General features: G+C 49.3%; 1 protein-coding gene across 2 annotated transcripts; it reads right to left on the minus strand.

The window, feature by feature from the left end:
• Window positions 1-1211: 1211 nt before the first annotated feature.
• Window positions 1212-18249, minus strand: SGK2 (serum/glucocorticoid regulated kinase 2). 2 transcript variants are annotated; one of them, XM_049869811.1, is made up of 13 exons: window positions 18058-18249; window positions 16743-16802; window positions 16066-16115; window positions 15311-15368; window positions 14993-15076; window positions 13894-14025; window positions 12495-12607; window positions 12172-12208; window positions 11077-11163; window positions 8938-9033; window positions 7589-7744; window positions 5235-5324; window positions 1212-1557 (listed from the first exon to the last, which is right to left on the minus strand). In XM_049869811.1, the coding sequence occupies exons 2-13, from the start codon at window positions 16776-16778 to the stop codon at window positions 1393-1395; spliced, it is 1104 nt and encodes a 367-aa protein (XP_049725768.1). In that variant the 5' UTR covers window positions 16779-16802; window positions 18058-18249; the 3' UTR covers window positions 1212-1392. The 2 variants fall into 2 exon arrangements, with proteins under 2 accessions (XP_049725768.1, XP_049725769.1); XM_049869812.1 differs by lacking the exon at window positions 18058-18249 and having other exon boundaries at window positions 16743-16852.
• Between the last annotated feature and the right edge of the window lie 1124 nt (window positions 18250-19373).

Here is a 19373-nt window from a genome sequence, read left to right on the forward strand (position 1 = left end):
GCCAGGAAGTACTAGTCACCAAACCTGTACCTGCCTCCATGTTCCCCATGGCCTTGGACCAGCCAGGCATACAAGGGCATGTGAAGTGGAGCACAGCATGAACTTGGCAGTGAAGCTCAGGCCGTGAGCATCCAGTTGAACATTGCCTCTTCAAGACGCCAGTTTCCAACCACCTAGTTTGTTGTAGCCAGTTCTTGACTTGGCCCTCATTAGTGATTTGACAGTCAGATGGCTTGGCATAGGCAGATGTTCTGTTCTGAATGGCAGGTGACAAAGCTGACTTTGGCCAAATAAAAAGGAGTGTGTTAAAAAGATCAGAAGTTCTCTACATCATTGGGAAAGCTGGAGAATCAGGCTTAAGACTACACCTCCAGGAATGACACCACAGCACTGGTCTGATGGGGAAATTGCTGCTGTTGCTGCCCCTGAGTAGATTGCTACAATGTTCATTGTTGCCACTTCTACACCAGGAACTCAGTTTGGTGGGTGCTGTTACCACTACTGTGGTGTGAAAGAGAGCTCCTTAGTCCCTTCCTTCCTGTGTCACTAGCTCTTGAGTCAAAGTCCCACACAGGTGCATCCCTGGGCCACATGCCTGGCCCTAGCTGCAGGGGAGGCTGGGAAAGTCAGTATCTAGCATTTCCAGCTATATAAAGTTAGTGCCCTTTATCAAGGGTCATAAAGTAGAGAATTCCCGGAATATAGGAAGGGGTTCAGATGTTGGGCAACCAAAGAAAATAACAAATGTCCAACACTACCCACAGCAAAAATATCAACATAGACTAATAAGGAAATCTTGGGCAATACCCTATAGGCTTGTTACATCTCTCTTATTTTACACATAGAGATCAAAATCCAGACATCAGGATACCCTCTGGTAAAGAGTGTTGACTGCCTACTCAACATCATTCCCCTCTCCCCTAGTGTCAGAACCCTTATGTTATTTGGGGTAGCAATGTGCCCAGCTAATAAACTGCATAGCACAGCATTCGTTACAGGTAGGGTTGGGTGACTAATGACATGGAAGCAGAAGTCATTATTTAAGGGTTCCAGGAAAGCTCTTTAAAAGTGCCCTTTTGCTTTCTCCCCTCCCTTTCCTCCTTTTTCCCTGCCCAGAACACAGGGCTCCAGCAACCATTTTGTGATAATCAAGCAACCCTAATATTGGAAGCCATTTGCCCAGGGTGGCAGAGCAGAAAAGCCTCAGTACCTGATGACCATGGACCTGTTATACCTGCCCTGGACCACCTAACATCACTCTTCTTATGTGGTGGGGAAAAAAAATAAACCTGTTTCTCCTTTAAGCCATTGTTACTTTGAGTCTCTGTTACTAGCTGCTGAAGGTAACTCCTTACTGATTCCAGCTGTCTTCAGTGGTTTCGCAGGTGCCTTCTAGCTATACAAGATGTCATCATCATCTGGGGCATAGGAAAATCCCAGGAATGCACTTGAGGCCCCGGAGCTGCTGGCCATAGCGTCTGGAGTGCAGCCAATAGACTTTGACACGGCTTCCTGGGTAAACTCTGGGTCAAAGTGTTTCAAGTCAGCAGGTCCTGCCTGTGAATATAAGCCAATGATGAGAAGGGGACACAAGTCAGAGCTGCCAAAAGAGCACACATGCCTTGGAGAGGAATGGCAGGCCTTCCCTCTGACTACCTCCTGGACACCCTTACTTAAGTGTCACCCGTGGATTTACATTAGTCATTTTATTCCACATGGTCCACTAATCTCACATCCATTCCTCTAACCCCTTGCTAATTTGCCTTCTCCACACCAATCCTCAGGCAAGTCATTCGGTCAACAGATGGTTACTGAATGCCTAATAGGCACTGTCCATGGCACTGGGAATACAAAATATAGTGAGTCCTTACGGAGCTTATGTTATGCAGGGAGACTTTGGCTCACTTACTTTGGACAAGTCATCAGGAAAGATCAATCGCTAGAAAAGGACATTAAGGGTCAGTGAAAACTAGGGAAACCCTCGATGAGATGGATTGACACAATAGCCGCAACAATGGGCTCAAACATATCAAACATCATGAGGATGACACAGGACTGGGCAACATTTTGTCCTGTGTTACATAAGGTGGACATGAGTCGGTGCCTACCCAATGGCAACTAAAAACAACAGGGAGATTGATGATAAGCACGTGATCGAATAGATAAAGACATAATTTAGGGTGCTGATGGGTGATATGAAGAAGATAAAATATGACAAGAGAGGGACTGAGGCTGCTTTAGCTCTGGAGAAGACCTATGTGAGAGACTACAAAAATGGCCACAAATTCTTCATCTCCCATCAAAACATCCCTTGAATATGTGTTAGCCATGTGACTTGCTTACGCCAGTGCACATGACCAAATGAAACACAAGCAGAGGCTTGAAAAAGGCTTGCACACTACTGACCACTCTGACCAAGATCACAATAGAGGGTCCCAGACAAAGTGGGAGAAAAATATAGAACAAAATCCAAATTCATAAAAAAGACCAGACATACTGATCTGATAAAGACTGGAGGAACTCCCAAGACTGTGGCCCTTAGTCACCCTTCTGAGTGGATTTGAAGCCACTCCCAGAGATCATGTTTCAGCCACATAATAGACAGGCCTATAAAGCAGTAACACCTGTGAGGAAAGCGCTCCTTAGAACAAGCAACTACATATAGAAGACCAAAAGGACAACGTTTGCCCAAACGCAAAGGTGAGAAGGCAGGAAGGGCAGGAAAACAAGGACCTCAGTGTGGAAATGGGCAAAGTGCTGACATGTTGCCGGGATGGCAAACAATGTCACACAACACTTCGTGTATAAATTATCGAACGGGAAACTAATTTGCTCCGTAAACTTTCACCTAAAGCCTGATTAAAAAAAAAGGGGGAGAGGGCTTGCATATTGGAGCTTGTCCTCTCTTGCTGCACTTGCAACCCTGAGATCTGTAAGCAGGTAGCCGGAGGAAGGGTCTGCAGAAGTGCTTTAGCATGGCAGTCCTGAGCTGTGGAACCAACAGACATGGTTTCCAGCTTCTCAAAAAGGCGGTGAGGTGCAGTGGTGCCAGTTCACAGCTCAGAGTTCCAAAACCAAAATATGAGTCCTGGCCCTGGCCCTTGTCAGCTTTGTGGCCCTAGACAAGGTAGGTATTTTCTACGTTTTACAAACGAAGAAACTGATGCCAAAGAAACTTACTAAAGGTCACTCAACGGGTCAGTGTAGGAACCAGGAATTTACTCCCAGTATGTCTCACTTTAGGGAGTCCTGGTGGCACAGTGGTTAAGTGCTTGGTTGCTAACCAAAAGGAACCTACCATCCCCTTCACAGGAGAAAGATGAGGCATTCTGCTTCAGTAAAGATTACAGCCTTAGAAACCCTGTGGGGCAGTTCTGCTCGGTCCTATAGGGTCGCTATGAATCAGAATTGACTCGAAAGCAACATTTTTGTTTTGTTTTTTTTTTAATCTTAAAAGGCAAGGAGGCCTGGTGGAGTAGTGATTAAGCGCTCGCTGCAGGTTGGCAGTTCAAACTTACCAGTCACTCTGCAGGAGAAAGATGTGGCAGTCTGCTGCCATAAAGATTACTGCCTTAGAAACCCTATGGAGCAGCTCTACTTTGTCCTCTGGGGTCGCTATGAGTCGGAATCAACTTGATGGCAATGGGTTTGGTATGCCTCACTCTGAAGTCCAGGCATCGCATTATATTGCTTCCCTATCTAGTATCCTGTGTATCATTCTCTCTCCAATGTGTATGTTCAATATTATCCTCACTTTTTAAAAATCTTTTTAAAAATCTCAAAGTAAAGAGGCTTTTCAGATATACGGACTGAGTGTACCCTATCTGACTATAGTCAAGAATCTGGTGCTCAAGGACATGTTCAGGAGCAGGTAATTCATCAAAGAACGAATGCAAAAAACTAATTAACACTGGCAGTGTTTAGCGTGCAGACTGCTTGGAGGCAGGAGGCTTGATACTACCCCCTGCAGATGGCTGAGGGAACCTCAAATGTCTACCTCAATGGGGATCCTTTCACTCGTACTACCACTACTAATCAACACTTAAAAATAACCACCTTCACCATCCAAATGGTCAACAATTACTTTAAAACAAAGATGAGAATGTAAGGGGGTGGGAAACTAGATTAATGGAAACAAAACAAAAGAATGGGAATAATGAGAATGTTCACACGCCATGAAGAATGTAACCAATGTCACTGAACAATTTGTGTAGATATGTTGAATGGGAACCTAAACTGCTGTGTAAACCTTCACCATAGACACAAACTATTATTAAAAAATAACCACCTTCACCATAAATCAAAGCTATATAAATTAAGACAATATGAGATAACATTTTTTACTTATCAAATTTGCAAAGTAGAAAACAATGAACAATGGTACATGCTGCTGAAGGTGGGGTAAGAATAAACTCTCCAGCAGATCCTGCTAGTAGAAAGTAGATTGGACTCCCTTACACAGAGTGGACAGGCAGTATGAACTGAGAACCTAAAAATGTTCATTCTTTGACCTAGTAAGTTTCCACTGAGAATCCATCTTAAGGAAATAATCAGAACTCTGGGCAAAGATATATGTTCAAAGACGTCCTCCAGCATATTATGACAGAGGAAAAAAATAGTAACAACCTGAAGTCCACCATTAAGAGCACAGTTGAGTCAATTACGTAATCAAAATAAGACTGAAATACGCAGCCAACAAAAATTATAAAGTTTTATAAGACACGGGGAAATAATGACATAGTTTTTAGCAAAATATAAAAGGGGGGTAGATACAGATATAGATCTATAAATATGACCTAAGTACGTAAAAAACACGAAGAAAAAAGACTGGAAGGAATTATGCTAACGGTGGTTTCCCTTGGAAAGTGAGGCAATAAGCATTTTTCCCCGCTGCTTTAAACTTTTTTTTTTTTTAGGAAAAAAAGATAAAAATACTTTACAGGGGTTGGCTCTGTGTGGGTGTGCTATGTGACACTTTAAAAACTGTAAAGTGCTCTACAAGGGGAGTTATTGGTGCTAAGGATAAAGGAATGAAAGCGTGGTTCCTCACACAGAGCTGAACTGACAGCCAGGCCTTCTGGGCCCCAGACCCAGCTCTGCCTCTAACTTACTGTGTGGCCATGGACAATCAGCAAGCCTCTCGGTCCCTGTCTGTACAAAGAGGGCCAGCCCAGATACCCTCCCAGCTCCCACCAGCCCTGGGAATCCAGGATCCAGATGTCATGACCTCTTACCACGTTTGGGTTGAAGGGTGGAGTCAGCCTCTTATGGTACAAGTCATCCCAGTTTATGGGACTGAAGAATACATGGTTCTTTATCTCAAGCTGTAGGAAGAAGATGCAGATCAGAAGTAGCCCTCCCCATAAATGTCCCTGCCCTACCCCCATACTCCACAGAGTCCCAACTCTACCCACAACTAGCTGTCAAGCCCTAGAACCTTTACTGGGAAAAAGGTACTTGCAGTTCTGGCTGGTTTCCTAGGACAAGAGGACATTCTGCAGCCAGTTCTCTCCTCTGTGCCATCATCTAGAATCCAAACCCTTCTCCCATACCATTTGTTCTTTCCGTGGCTGTTTACTGAGCACCTATTCTGTGCCAAGGAGCCCTGGTGGTGCAGTGGTTAAAGCATTTGGCTGCTAACTGAAAGGTCTGTGGTTCAAACCCACCAGCCACTCTGTGGGAGAAAGATGTGGCAGTCTGCTTCTATAAAGGTTACAGCCTTGGAAACCCTATGGGGCAGTTCTACTCTGCCCTATAGGGTTGCTGTGAGTTGGAATCCACTCAATTGCAGCAGGACTCTGTGCCAGCACCGTGCTAGGCTTTGGAGGTATGTCAGAACAAGACAGTAGAATCTGCCTGGAGGGGGGGGTCCCAGGGTAGCTTGGGGACTCCTTCTCCCAACACCGCCTCAGTGCATCTTGAGTCTTCCAGAATGCAAGCCAGAGAAACAGACCCAATCAACTCTCCAAGGAAGGTTAGGGAAATGAAGTCTCAAGCAAAGCTCCAGATCCTGAGACCCAGAATTTAGGACTCATCCCTGGGCTTGACTCACTTTTTCCTAATCAAAACCACAATTGGCACCAATATCCTCCCATCCCAAGGGACTCTCCCTCTATCTGTGCCTGTCAAAGAGAGCTTCCCTGACCCCTGTACCAGCGGACTTGTTAAAAAGCAAAAATATCTCTAGAAGGATACCCCAGAAATTGCTAACACTGACTGTCTCTAAATTGAGCAACTGGGTAGCTAGAGGGACTTATTCTGGATAGTTTCTAAATTTTGATCTATGTAAATATATAACTTATTTTGAAAGTCATATATTACTTTAAGATGCAAATTTCTGCTTAGAAGGAGGGGGATTATCTTCAGGGAAGGCCACACCCATTCTTTAACCTGGAGAGGGATGAGTGGGCAAATGCCCTAAATGCTGTTAAACCTCCCAGTCTCTGGCATGTAGGGCTGTTGATACAAACAGAAAGCACTTACCATGTGCCAGGCACTGTTCTAAGTGCTTTGCATGTATTAATTCATCTGCTCTTCAAAACAGCTGTATGAGATAGGTACTGTTATTACAGATAGGGAAACTGAGGCTCACAGAGAGAAATTAAGCAATTTGCCCAAGGTCCTACAACTAGCAAGTAGGGGAGCAAGGATTTGAACCGTGGTCGTTTGGCCTCACTGTCCATGCATCTTAACTACTATACTAAAAAGAAAAGAAACTTCTAAGGAGAAAAGTACTGTGATCTTTTTCTAAATCCAAATTATCTTTTGGGGAGAAAGAACATAAGATTATTTTTAAAGAGCTACTTTAAAAATGTCACGAACTAAAAAAAAAAAAAATCACGGACTTGTTAAGGGAACAGACTATGAATTATTCATCTCTATATTCTAAGTGCCCGGCCTGGGGACTAGCAAGGAGTAAGACCACAGACACTTGTAAAAAAAATACATAAAGCAGGTCAAGTTGAGCCACTCTGCACAGAAGCCAGAGGAATCTTCTTAAAATTTAAGTCAGGTCATGCCACGTCCCTACTCAAAACACTCAACAGCTTACCACTCCCTTCCTTGTTCCCACCACAGGACGTTGGCACATCCCTGCTGTCTGGGATGCCTTCTCCCAGCTCTCTGCATGAGTGGTTCCTTCTCATCCCTTTAAGACTCAAGTTAACTGTCACCCCCTCAGAGAGGACCTCCTTGACCATGCCAGTGCAAAGAAAAAAATTTTTTTTTTTTTTAGTGTGAAGCCGCCCCATTATTGTCTGTCTCAGCTCATTGTTCCTTTCCTTCCTGACACTTGTCACACTTCATAATAATTGTATATAATGCTGTTTGTCTGCCATGCGATTAAGAGACCCAGTCTACTGAATTCCTAGCACTTAGCTCAATGCCAAACACATAATAGATGCTCAGTAAGTATTGGTTGAATACAAGAATTGATTGATCAAAGAAAGCAGTCAACTAGCCACAGCAGTGAATTTCCAAATGAACAAGATAGCAGGGCCTGGTTTTAGAGGACAACTGGATGCCTGTTAACACGCATGTGGGCCGAGAGCCCCACAAAGGGACAGTGCTCTCCGGACAGGTTACCTACAAAGTCTGCTTTGGAGCCCAGCCGCTGCCTCTGGTCCTTGTGGAGAAGGCCTTGCAGGAGGTCGCAGGCAGCCACTGTCCGGCCCCCGGGGATCTGTAGTGGCTGGTGCAGAATGTTCTCGTACATTTCGGACACATCTCGGCTATAGAAGGGTGGCTGGTGAGACAGGGAGAGAGGCTAGAGGATCATTCATGCCGATGTGGACATAGGTCTCAGGGAGTCCTGAAACAAAGGTAGGTAGCTGGGGGTCTCAGCCAGACCCAAGTCTTGGGCACTGGTTCGCAGGGCAGATTGAAAGAGACAGAGACCCCCAGACTTCCGGCACAGCTGAGATGGCTGCTAGGAAGACCAGGAAGTCTCTCCCACCAGGTTAGGTGTGTGGCTCCCAGGAGCTTCTCCTGTCCCACCTCTCTTAATATGATACCAGCTTGGGCACTGCACTTTGCGAGCTTACACCATGACCTCCGTCATCACAGCCCAGCCTCACAACCACCCCCAAGACGGGTTGTAATCTTCAGATGAGAAAACTGAGGCCCAGAGGGGTCAAGTCAGGCAGGTAGGAAGAGAGCCAGGCCCCAAACCTTGTTCAAGGCTCACTTCTCTCTCCTGACATTCTTCCTCATGCCACCTTTGCCAGCTACTCTTCCTCGCTCTGCAATGCTTTTCCTTCATCTCCATCAAGCTGTGTAAGCAAAACCACCCCAGAGTAAAGCATGGCCTGGGGTGAATCTAAGACCTAAGCAGGCAGTTAGGATTGGGCCTAGGGGCTGGTTCTACAACCTACCAGGGCTGTGACCTCGCCAAGCCTCGATTTCCCTCTCAGTAAAATACAAACAACTCTATTTCCTGCAATGGCAGCCTCCAAAGGCTTAAAAAAAAAAATTGTGGTAAAAGATATATAACATTTGTCATTTTAACCATTTTGAAGTATATAATTCAGTGACATTAATTCCACTCACCATGTTATGCAGCCAACACCACTATCCATTTCCAAATATTTTTCATCCCCCTGAACAGAAACTCGGTATCCCTTATGTCATAGCTCCCATGTCCCCCTTCTTCCAGTTCTGGGTAGCCACTGATCAACGTTTGTCTCTATGCATTTGCCCAAAGGCTGTTTGAGGCACCAAAGAAACAATACATTAGATGGTGTGTTCTAAACTGTGAGGATTTTTGAAAATAAAAATAAAACCTTGTATTCACTTCGGCATCATCTTTTTTAGCCTGGAGCGGAGAGATGGCTCATTTGGTTCCCTGAGCAGAGCCTGAGCAGGCCACATGAAGGAGAGACCCACCCCCAAGTCTCCTCAGAGTGAGGTGTCCCTCGCAGATAGCTATACCCCACTCACCAGGCCGTGTAACATCTCATAGAGGACTGCCCCCAAGCACCACCAGTCCACTGCCCGATCGTAAGGCTCCTTCCGAAGCACTTCAGGAGCCAAGTACTGTTGGGGGCAAACACACATATTTGAAAGACCCCCAGCCTCAGTTTTCCCATCTGTAAACAAGGCACTTGGAGGAGAAGATCACAAGGGTTGATCCTGCTGTGACAGTCACTTGACTGTGCATGTGTTCATTCAGCATCCACTTGCCAAAGGCCTGCTTTGTGCAGGGCCCTTTGCCACGTGCTGGGGATATAGAGGAGATGCGGTAGGGCTGCTCTGTACAGTTCTACATGTTGTGCACTGCACAAAAGTACCAGCCAAAGGGGCAAAGGGGGCTGAAATCCTGGCTGTGACCTATTCACCAAGCCATGACCCCCAGTGCAGGGCTACATCAGCTGACTTTATTTTTGCTTAAAGGGGCACTTTTTCTAATTAGTCTACCCAGAGAGGGTGACTTGTTAATTTGTACAAAGGCATCCACTGGGCTTTCCATGCCCTGGGAATAGGAGCCCTGGGAGCACTCAGTGCAGTGGGGAGACTGACAGGTAAAGCTTATGTGGCACTTACTTGTATGGGAAATCTTAGCAACAGAGGGATAGAGCAGGGTCAGGAAAGAGGCAGTGACACTTGAGTCCGTACTGGCAGATGAATAGACACCGTGCGTCTATGTCTTGGAAGAGGAGAGGACCTGAGGCAGAGCTTATACTTTCTGCCAAACCCAAGGGCTTGGTGACCTCTTAGAGGTGTCTCAGCAACAGACAGAGCCACCCTGAGAGACTGTGTGGTGTGTTGTCTGGGTGAGGGCAGAGTCTCACAGACGTGGGCCCTGTTTGGTGTGTGATCCTAGGCCAGTCACTTAACCTTCCAGGGCTTTGGTTTCCTCGTCCATAAAGTGGGGTACATAATCCATCCAGGGGGGCTGTTTTAAGACTATGTCCTAATAGATGTGCCAGCCTTCAAACAATGGGAGCAGCTGTGGTTCCTCTTGTCTGTGCTCTCTGGCACCACAGCAGTGGCTGAGTCATGGGAGAGGTAATGTGTTGGGACTTGCAGGAGGCAAGGTTGCTTGTTCCCTGCTCCCTACCCCTGGCAGCGTGCTAGGAAGGGATGGCTGGGCTGTCAGGCTTTGTGGGGCCAGTTGTGTCCATATGCAAACACAGACACTGGCTCCTGCTCAGAGAAATCATCTGTCCATCAGCTAGCCTGGAACCAAACTGAGGAGGCCCAACTGAGATCCCAGACACAGCTTTTCAATCACATGGGGAGAAGCAGATCAGCTGAAGTCCTGCCCCATGTCAGATTGGGAGGAATGTCCCAGTTCTACAGCCTCAGCAACTCTGGTCACCCTGACGTCTGTCCAAGCCACTAGGAACCCCTTCCGGTCCAAGGTCCAGCACTGGTGAGAATTCAAGGAAAGGTTTTAGCCCTAGGCTGTGGGCAGGCACTGACAGAACAGACAGACAGGTGTGAATTACTGCTGACCCACAAATATTAACCCTCAGAGGGGTAGACCAGGGTTTCACACTTGCAGGCCTTGATTTGAACTCTCAGGCCAGGCCACATGGACTTCACCCTGTAGAGCAGTGCTGTCTGATAGAGCAGACAGGAGCCATGTGTGGCTGTCCAACATTTGAAAAGTGCCCAGCCCAAACTGAGATGAAATGTAAAATACACACCCAATTTCTAAGACTTAGGTTAGAGAAAAAGAATATCAAATATCTCAATAATTTTATATTGATTATATGTTGAAATAATAATATTTGGATATATTGGGTTAAATGTATTGCATTATTAATTAATTATGGAATTAATTTCACTTGTTTCTTTTTACTTTTTAAATGTGGCTGCTAAAAAATTTAAAACTGCGTATGTGGCTTACATTTCTATTTGCAACACTGCTGCAGAGCATCACCAGCAGCTGGTCCCAGCAGCCCCTAGAGCCAGTGTCCCCATTACACGGATGAGGAAACTGAGGCCCAGGGCACAGCCACCTCTACGGAAGTACGTGGGTGGAAGGAGTGAGCCCTCTCAGCCTTAATCTGTCGGCTCTGAAAAGGAGCTGTGGCTTCAACTACCCGATGTGTCCTAGAAGACTTCACTTACCTCAGGGGTGCCACAGAACGTGGATGTGGTCTCCTCAGGCTCTACACCTTCCTTGCAGAGGCCGAAATCGGTCAGTACCACGTGTCCCTGAGGATGAGGGAGGAGCTGGCCAAGGGTATGGCCAGGCCTAACCCTAAAGCCCAGACACTATACCCCAGAGCAGGGGCTAGGGGGCCTGATGCTCCAGGCATAGAGACCCAGGATTGGATGCTAGGAGCGCCACGGGAGCATCATATGGCATTCTGTGGGCTGCCCCCAGCTTATCACAGACTCAGACCCACCGGCTATGACATCAACAGCTTCAGACTGTTTTTGCTAGAGGAACCCGGTGGCAGCAACTTCTCTGACAGATGCCTGGGGACTTAGGAACTTGGCGGGAAGGTGGCTGATGGAGGTAATGGAGTTAGAGGATACTGCAGACCTCTGCCCAGAGCCATTCTGGGGCTGACATGCCCATCCTCCCCCTACTGCTGGGACAAGCAACATTATACCCTCCCTACAGGCAATCCATATCCAACAACTGGTTGATGCTGGGGCACAAAGGTCCAGCCTCCCTGCCTCAGTTTGGGATAACTCTAAAGAGTCATCCCTGCTCCAGGCCTTCCCAACCCCTATGAGGCCAGCCGAGGTCTCGCTTGCAGCCACAACGCAGGTGAGCTGCTTCCTCTGCCCAGTTTTGCCTTCTTCACCATCTTAAAGGTAAATCTCTTGAGCATTCCCCAATAAACCTTCTGTACTCAACTTTCCATCTCTGAGTCTGCTTCCAAGGAAGCCAATCTAAGATACGGAGGGACTAAAAAATCTACTAACCTCCCCCTGGCTCTGCCCCTGCCCCACACAGGCCTCTTTACACACGTGCACATACATATCCATGTAATACAGTCTCATGTGCACTCAATGCACATGTTCATGCATGTATACATATGTGGGCACACGTGCACACACATGCTTGAATACCTCCCTTACCTATATGCAGGCATGTACAATGTGCACATATGCACACACACGTACACATATGCACACACACGTACACATACATACTCATGACACGCAGCACACACGAACAGCCATGCCCACATACACACATACACTAACCTGGCAGTCCAAGAGAATGTTCTCTGGCTTCAGATCCCTGCAGAAAATAAGAGACAAGAGCCCTGTGGTGCCTCAGTCATTCAGTGCAGACAACTGGGGACCCAGGGTTCTGGCAGGAGGACCATTCATGGAGGCCCAAGGAGGACAGGCATTTAGGTCTGGGGAGAGGGGCCTCCAACCCCACATCAGCCGGTAGGTCCTCCTCCTCTGACAAGGGATCAAGTCCATCACCAGGATTTCATCAGGATTTAGGGGCTCACACAACCTCTTGCTGTTGAGGCAGGAAGGCGTGGGCCTGGCTTGGAGCCACACGCAGGCCTCACCTGTAAATGATGTTGAGAGAGTGCAGGTAGCCAATGGCGCTGGCTACCTCTGCAGCGTAGAACCGGGCCCGTGGCTCCAGGAACCGGCGCTCCCGTTGCAGATGGAAGAAGAGCTGGAGGAGGAGGCACATGTGAGAGGTTTTCCTGGGGTGCTCCAAGCTTCTAGGGTACAGGTGGGGTCCACATGATCCTCACCCTGTGCAGTGGCCAGGTCACCTCCTCTCTGAGCTGGGGTGTACTCAGACCAAAAAAGAGCATGCCAGCCCCCACCCCACCCCACGGAACAATTGCAGGTGTCCAAAGTGTCAGCAGGAAGAAAGACTAAATAGCATTTATTGAGTACCAACTGTGTGCCAGGCTCCAAGCCAAGCTCTGTCACACATTCTCATTTAATTGTTAGGACAACCCTCAAAGTATCAAATATTAAGCCAGTTTCATATAAGAGGAAACTGGGAGGGTCAGAGCAGTTAAGTGACTTGCCCAAGGTCACAGAGCTTATAATGGGCAGAGCTGGAATTTACACCTGGGCGGTTCAAAGATGTGTTTTTCTTCCAGCCCAGGCAATGATGTGATTATCGTGGTCAAACTGAGCCCAGGTTAGATCTGCCCATGGGACAATCAGTTGGGTCTATTTTGCTGGCATGGAAGGGTCTTCATCCCCCTTGGGGGGGTCTTAGGGGCACAAAGGACAAAAACTCCCCTCTGAGCATTAGGCTGAAAGGCATGAGATAACCCAGGTTAAGTCTGGAGTTGCTATACTCTGTCATCTTGTTCAGGGACAGAATGAAGTCCAGGAGGGACAAACCTGGCTTGTCCTAGCTGCACCTCTGGGTCACCATGTGTCTACCACAGTGACCTGGTCACTGCTACCCTTGTGGCCTATGGCATAAAATGACCAAAAACCCATTGCCGTCAAGTCAATTCCAAGTCGTAGCGACCTACAGGACAGAGCAGAATTGCCCCATAGGATTTCCAAGGAGCGGCTGGGAGATTTGAACTGCCGACCTTTTGGTGAGCAGCCAAACTCTTAACCATGAGCCACCAGGGCTCTGGTATAAAATGGGGATACTGGAAATCTTGATCAGAGAGCTCCTCTTAGCATTGACCTTTCCCAGGTTCATCAAAGTGAGTTTGTGGGCAGCTCCCTCTGGGGAAGGCATGAAAGCATTATGGCTGGAAGCCAGACAGACCTGCATTCAAATCCTAGCTCTGCCAGGTATCAACTGGTGGCCTTGACCAAGTGAGTCATCTCCCTGAGCCTCAGTTTCTTCAGCTACAAAATGGATCTGTTGTAAGGATAAGGTGAGGTCATTCCAGCTCCTGGGACACAGTGAGTATGTGGAGTAGAGAGCTCCCTGCCAAAAAACCGGCCCAGGAGCCTCCCTGTGGGCCCACCCACCTCTCCCCCGTTGACATAGTCCAGCACAAAGTAGAGCTTCTCGGGTGTCTGGAAGGAGTAGCGCAGGCCCACGAGGAAGGGGTGCTGCACGTTCTTCAGAAGCACACTGCGCTCCGCCATAATGTGGCTCTGCTGTGGGTGACACAGATAGGGGTCCATGTCACAGCCCACCACAGCCCCTTTTACACTGGCACAGCCCACATGGCCTTGCTGGTGGAGGTTGCCCTGCCCAGAACCGCCTCATGCACCTTCTCAAAGACCCTCTGTGGCTCCCTATTGCCCTCAGAGCCAGTCTCAAGCTCCCTGCCTGGTATTCAGGGTTCAGCATGGTCAGTCTCATCCCCAGCCAGTCTAGGTAGTGACAGTTCCAGCCCCTGGATCAGAAGCCCCTGCCCTGGAAGTGATAAGCAAAGCACACGTGATGACTAGTTACATAAATGTGTCCCCAGGAAAGCCTTTAAGAGAAAAGAAGAGCCATGCATCATATACGCATTACTCACATTTACACCTTTGCTCTTATTGCTTCTCCTGCGTGGATGGCCCCACCTTCTTTCCAGACCATTAGAATCACACCTTCAAGGCCAGCTGCAAGGCTGCTTCCCTTGGGAAGGACTCCCCGCCCTACTCCTGAGATATCCTTATTAACATAGACCACTTCCTTTCCTGAGTTGGCTGACTTGTTATTCAGTCCTCTCTCAGGGTCTGCTCTGTCCTCCTAATGGGGCTGGGTACTAAAGAGACTCAAGTCAGCTGGAGTATCTAGAAGCCCAGGGCCTGGCAGTCTCTTGGAGAGTATACAGTGTGACCCTAGCATTGCGTGGATGGGGGGCCTGGTACCTATGAGTCTTGCTCATCGTGGAGACCTATATCTCCCAGGGAACAGCAGAAGGCCAGGACTGGGTTCTCCTGAAGCCCCTATGGGCAAGGAGGCTTGGCCTGCCTCCTTGAGAAGCGGCAGCATCCTGGGCACCATCTGGCCCCTGGCTGTGACCACCTCTGTACCCTCTTCACCCAGCCCCATGGACCCCTCAGAGTTGGAGCCCATCTCTGGAGGCCACCCTAGGCTGGGGCCTGAGGGGCAGGAGAAGGGCTCTGGTACCTCTTTCTTCTTTAAGATGGACTTTTTTTGTAGCACCTTCACTGCGTAGAATGTCCCGTCAGACTTGTGCTTGGCCAGTAGGACCTGAGCAGAAGTACAGTTAGTTGGAAGGCCCTGTGGGTGATGGGGCCCATCACCCCCCATCCAAACTTCAGATGCCCCAATGGCTGCACAGGACCTCTAGCCCCAGCCCTGGTTCCATGATTCTGCAGGAATGTTGAGTCCCCTTTCGCTCTTGGCCCATGCAAGTGACAGGCAGGAGATGGAGAGCTGGAGAAGGTAAGGCCCAGATCTCTCACCCTCACCCCTATCACTCACCTTCCCATAGTTCCCTTTGCCAATGACTTTAAGGAAGTCGAAGTCAGTGGGCCGGGCACTGGGGGAAGAGGGAAGAACATAGTTCAGCATTGGTGAGCTCAGGAAACCTGGTGTCTGAGACCAAACCCTAGCTTCTTTGTAACTTTGAAGCTGGGAAATACAGGGAGTTTCCTAGGAACCAAAGCTTCCTTGCTGCTGAAGAATAATGCCCTGTTCTCACAGCTAAGAGAGGGCTTATAAGGCTTGGCTCTGCCCCCTGGAGAGCTCACCATCAAGTTAACAACAGATAAAGCAAAGATAAAACCAGACACAACTGCATAGGATATGGGATCTGGTGCAGGAGTCTCTCAGGGTGCCCTGAAGAGTGGGTTGTTGCTAACAATGCAACTAATCCCATGATTTTTCCATTCCATCTACTTCTTGAAGCTCCCGTTGAAATCTCTTCTCTGTTATCTTCCAAATGGCCCAGTGACCCCTGTCAGCCCCGAGTTCTGGTCTGGGATGGCCCACAGGGTTGGCCGCTACCTCCAGGGGTTTAATCAGCCTTGAGAGGAGGTGAGCCCCGTGGTGGTGGGGGCATTCAAGGCAGAGGGTTCAGCATGGGCATAGGCTGAGGAAACAGTAGGAGATAAAGTTGGGAAAGAGTCCTGGACCTAGTTGGCAGGGGGCCTTGAATGCCAGACCACAGAACTTCGATTTTATTCTCAAAGCAAGGGAAGTCAGGTAGGACAGCTGCTTGAGAGACCAGAACTCACTTTGGGTTGGCTGAAGGCCCCAGGCTGATGTTTCCATTGGCCCTCGGGGGCTAAAGGCATTTAAAGAAAGACATGATTAAGATCAGCAGGTTCTAACTTCTTAGCCCCGCCCTGTCCCCAGGCCCAAGCTCTGATTCCCTTTTCCAACATCTCCATGAGGCTAGCTTACTTGCTTGCTTGTGTCCTCCCTCCCTCCTTCCTTCTTCCCTTCCATTCATTTCCTTACCTACCCACCCAGCTACTCACCTACCCACGCATCTACCCATCTACCTACCCTCCTATCCACCCACCCACTCAACCAACCAACCATCCACTCACCCATCCACCATCTCATCTGTTCTCCCAACAGTCTTGGGAGGCTACTGGTTGTTGTGCCCATTTTAAGGGTGAGAAGCTGAGACCCAGAGAGAAGTTGTCCAAGGTTTTACAGGCAGCTGGGCTGGGATTAGAGCCCAGATGTCCTCACAACCAATCTCATGGTTTTTGCACCCCATCTACTTCTTGAAGCTCTTGTCGAAATCTCTTGTCTGTTATCTTGCAAATAGCCCAGTGACCCTCATCAGTTCCAGGTCTGGTCTGGGATGGCCCACAGGGTTGGCCAGTGCCTCCACAGATTTCATCAACATTGAGAGAAGGTAAACCCCGTGGTGGTGGGTGGGGGACCCAGAGCCACTCACCTGTGGACTGGGGGTCCTGGCTGGGCTAGAGTCCATTTTGTATCAGTGATCAGGTGGGCTCTGTGGGCATAGCGAGGAGCAGGCATGAGAGCTGGTATTGAGGGGTTAACTTCACCTATCTAGGGCTTTGGGTGCTGCTGCTCTCCCCTCCTTGCCCACTGGCACCCTCTCCACTGCTCCCCAACTCCATGCATCCACCATAGCCTGAGTATCTCCTACCCCAGAGGCCAGCAATCCCTGCATGGGGCAAGAAATTACAACTACTGGGCCTAGTCTTTCTAACTACATCTCAGCGGGAATGGAGGGAGGATGGTCTAGGGTGACCCCTTCTAGCCTTTTCAGGGAGTCAAGGGTGGGGAGACAGCCAGGGCAACAAGACCCCTGTCATGCAGGGCAGCTCCAGAAATCCAGGTGGCCAAGGCTGGAAAGACCCTTGCAGAATACAAAGTCTGAAACACTCCCATCTCCATCCCTACCATTTCACAGGTAGGGAGCCTTAGGCCTAGAAAGGGGAGGGGGCTTGCATAGCTTGTGAGGGGCAGTTTGAGCTCCCCAGACTCCATACAGGTATGTTGGAGGCTTTGTCATTCCTGTGGACAGCCCCAGGCTGGGCCCTTTGCTGACTATCATCTCCCTGCCTCAATGAAGGACCTCCACTCAGCACTCCAGGAATGGCAGCTGTCCTGGGGACCTTGGCTGGGCTATGGAGAGACCCAAGGCTGGTCAGTGTCTGAGGTCAAACATCAGAGGGTGTGACCAGCTGGTTTATGCAGCCAGGAACACAGTATCTTCCCTGCCCCTGCCCTGCCCTGCCCTGTAGGGTGGAGGAGGTCTGGCTGTACAACCCCTGGCTCAGGATGCTCAGAGCCCCAGGGCCTCACCCCTGCTTGGAATGTCAAGGCCAAAAATCAAGGCCTCACCTGGGAGACCAGCTGCTTGAGGGGCTGCTGGGCACTACATATCCCAAGACCGCAGCCATGGCCCACTGTGGGGCCCAGCTGCGCCCTGGTCTCACTAGGCAGGAATGCATATCTTTATAAGAGCATCCTGCTAGCCTCACCCTGTGATCTTCTTGGGAGCTGAGGAAGTGACCACAGGGGGCGGGAGGCAATCCCCCAGCCTGGGCTGCTGAGAGGCCCAGCCCTGTCAAGCCCTAAGGGAGGGAGCTGCAGAACTGCCCAGTAGGGAGTGCCTCCTGGCTCAGCCAAGGCCACTGGTCTGTGTTCCCACAGACAGCCCACAACACTCTGCACACCCTCTCCCAGGCTGACCCCAACACCCCTCTGCCAGGCCCCAGCCTCCTGGCCCCACATACCTGTGAAGCCCAAAGCCCGAGAAGAGGCGGCGCACTGGACCAGCAGCTGGAGCCGGAGGATGGGCAGTGGACAAGAGAGCTGCTCTCTGTTCTCCCAACAAGGGCGATGTGTCTGTGCCTGGCCACCAGCCCGCCTCAGCACAGAGCTCAGAGCTCCCCGCAGCAATAGCGAGGGGGCTGGGGGCTGGTCGATGTCACACGGGATCCAGCAGAGCTGAAGATGGGACTGGAGACCTCTGTTCCCTTGGGGACATCACCTCCCCCTGGGGGTGGTGGGAAAAGGGTCTCTCCATGTCCCAGTGCAAGGTCCCCAGGGCAGCCCTAGGAGAGCCAAGGGCTAGAGACCCTTGGGGCTTGTTAGGATGTATCTGTGACCGTGTGGGCCAGGGTGCTGGGGAGCAGTGAGTAACATGTGTGCACATGGTTCATGCACAGATGTGCTTCAGTGTGTCTGTTGGTCTGGTGTCAGTGTGCCTGTATGCTAAAGAATTTGTGTCAGTGTGTGTGAGAATGTATGTAGACGACCGCTTATAAGTATAGTTGTTTACCAAAGCATGTCTGTACGTCAGCGTGATCACATCTGTATGTTTCTGTTGGTTGGTGTGCACCCGTGCATTCTCAGCGTATGTGTGATGTGTATGCAGGTGGTGAGTAGAGGAATGGGTTTCAGTGTTTCTGTGTAGTATGTGGCTATGTGTCGTATATTTTTACATATATTAAATGTGCCTTGTCAGTGTGCTTGTGTGTGAGTCTGTGTGTGGTTGCCTGCATGTGTGTCTGCATACGACTATAGGTGTCTATTAATACACATGTACGACAGTGTAACCACGTGTATATGTAGGCCACTGTGTGTCTGTGCATATACTATGTGTATAGCAGTGCATTCTGTGTGTGTGTGTGAGAGAGAGAGAGAGACAAGGAGAGAGATTGAAGCAGGCCTGCCCGTAAGAAGATATTATTTCCAGGGCCTGCCCAGGCCCCGTGTGGACCATCCTAGGCTGAAAATGAGGTCTCAGAGACCTCAGCCATGACAGCTGAGACCTCTCCACCTTCCAAGAGCCTGCAGATGTTTTCAGAGGAGCCTAGAGCCCGGGCACCCGGCTCTGTCTAGCTGTCCCTGGTTTCTGGCTTAGCCTGTTGGATCTTTCCTTACTGGCCCCTCAAGGAAGCAGGCCTCATTGGCGACAGCAATCCTGCTGTGTAAGGGGAAGGAAAAAGAGTCCCAACCTCAACCCTGGGTCATGAAGACCTTGCTGCCTAATGGGGTAATGAGATGTTCTGAAGAATGAAGGCATTGACAGGTTGGGCTCAGCTCT

Source organism: Elephas maximus, chromosome 25 (genome assembly GCF_024166365.1).
Source record: "Elephas maximus indicus isolate mEleMax1 chromosome 25, mEleMax1 primary haplotype, whole genome shotgun sequence".
Lineage (NCBI taxonomy): Eukaryota > Metazoa > Chordata > Mammalia > Proboscidea > Elephantidae > Elephas > Elephas maximus.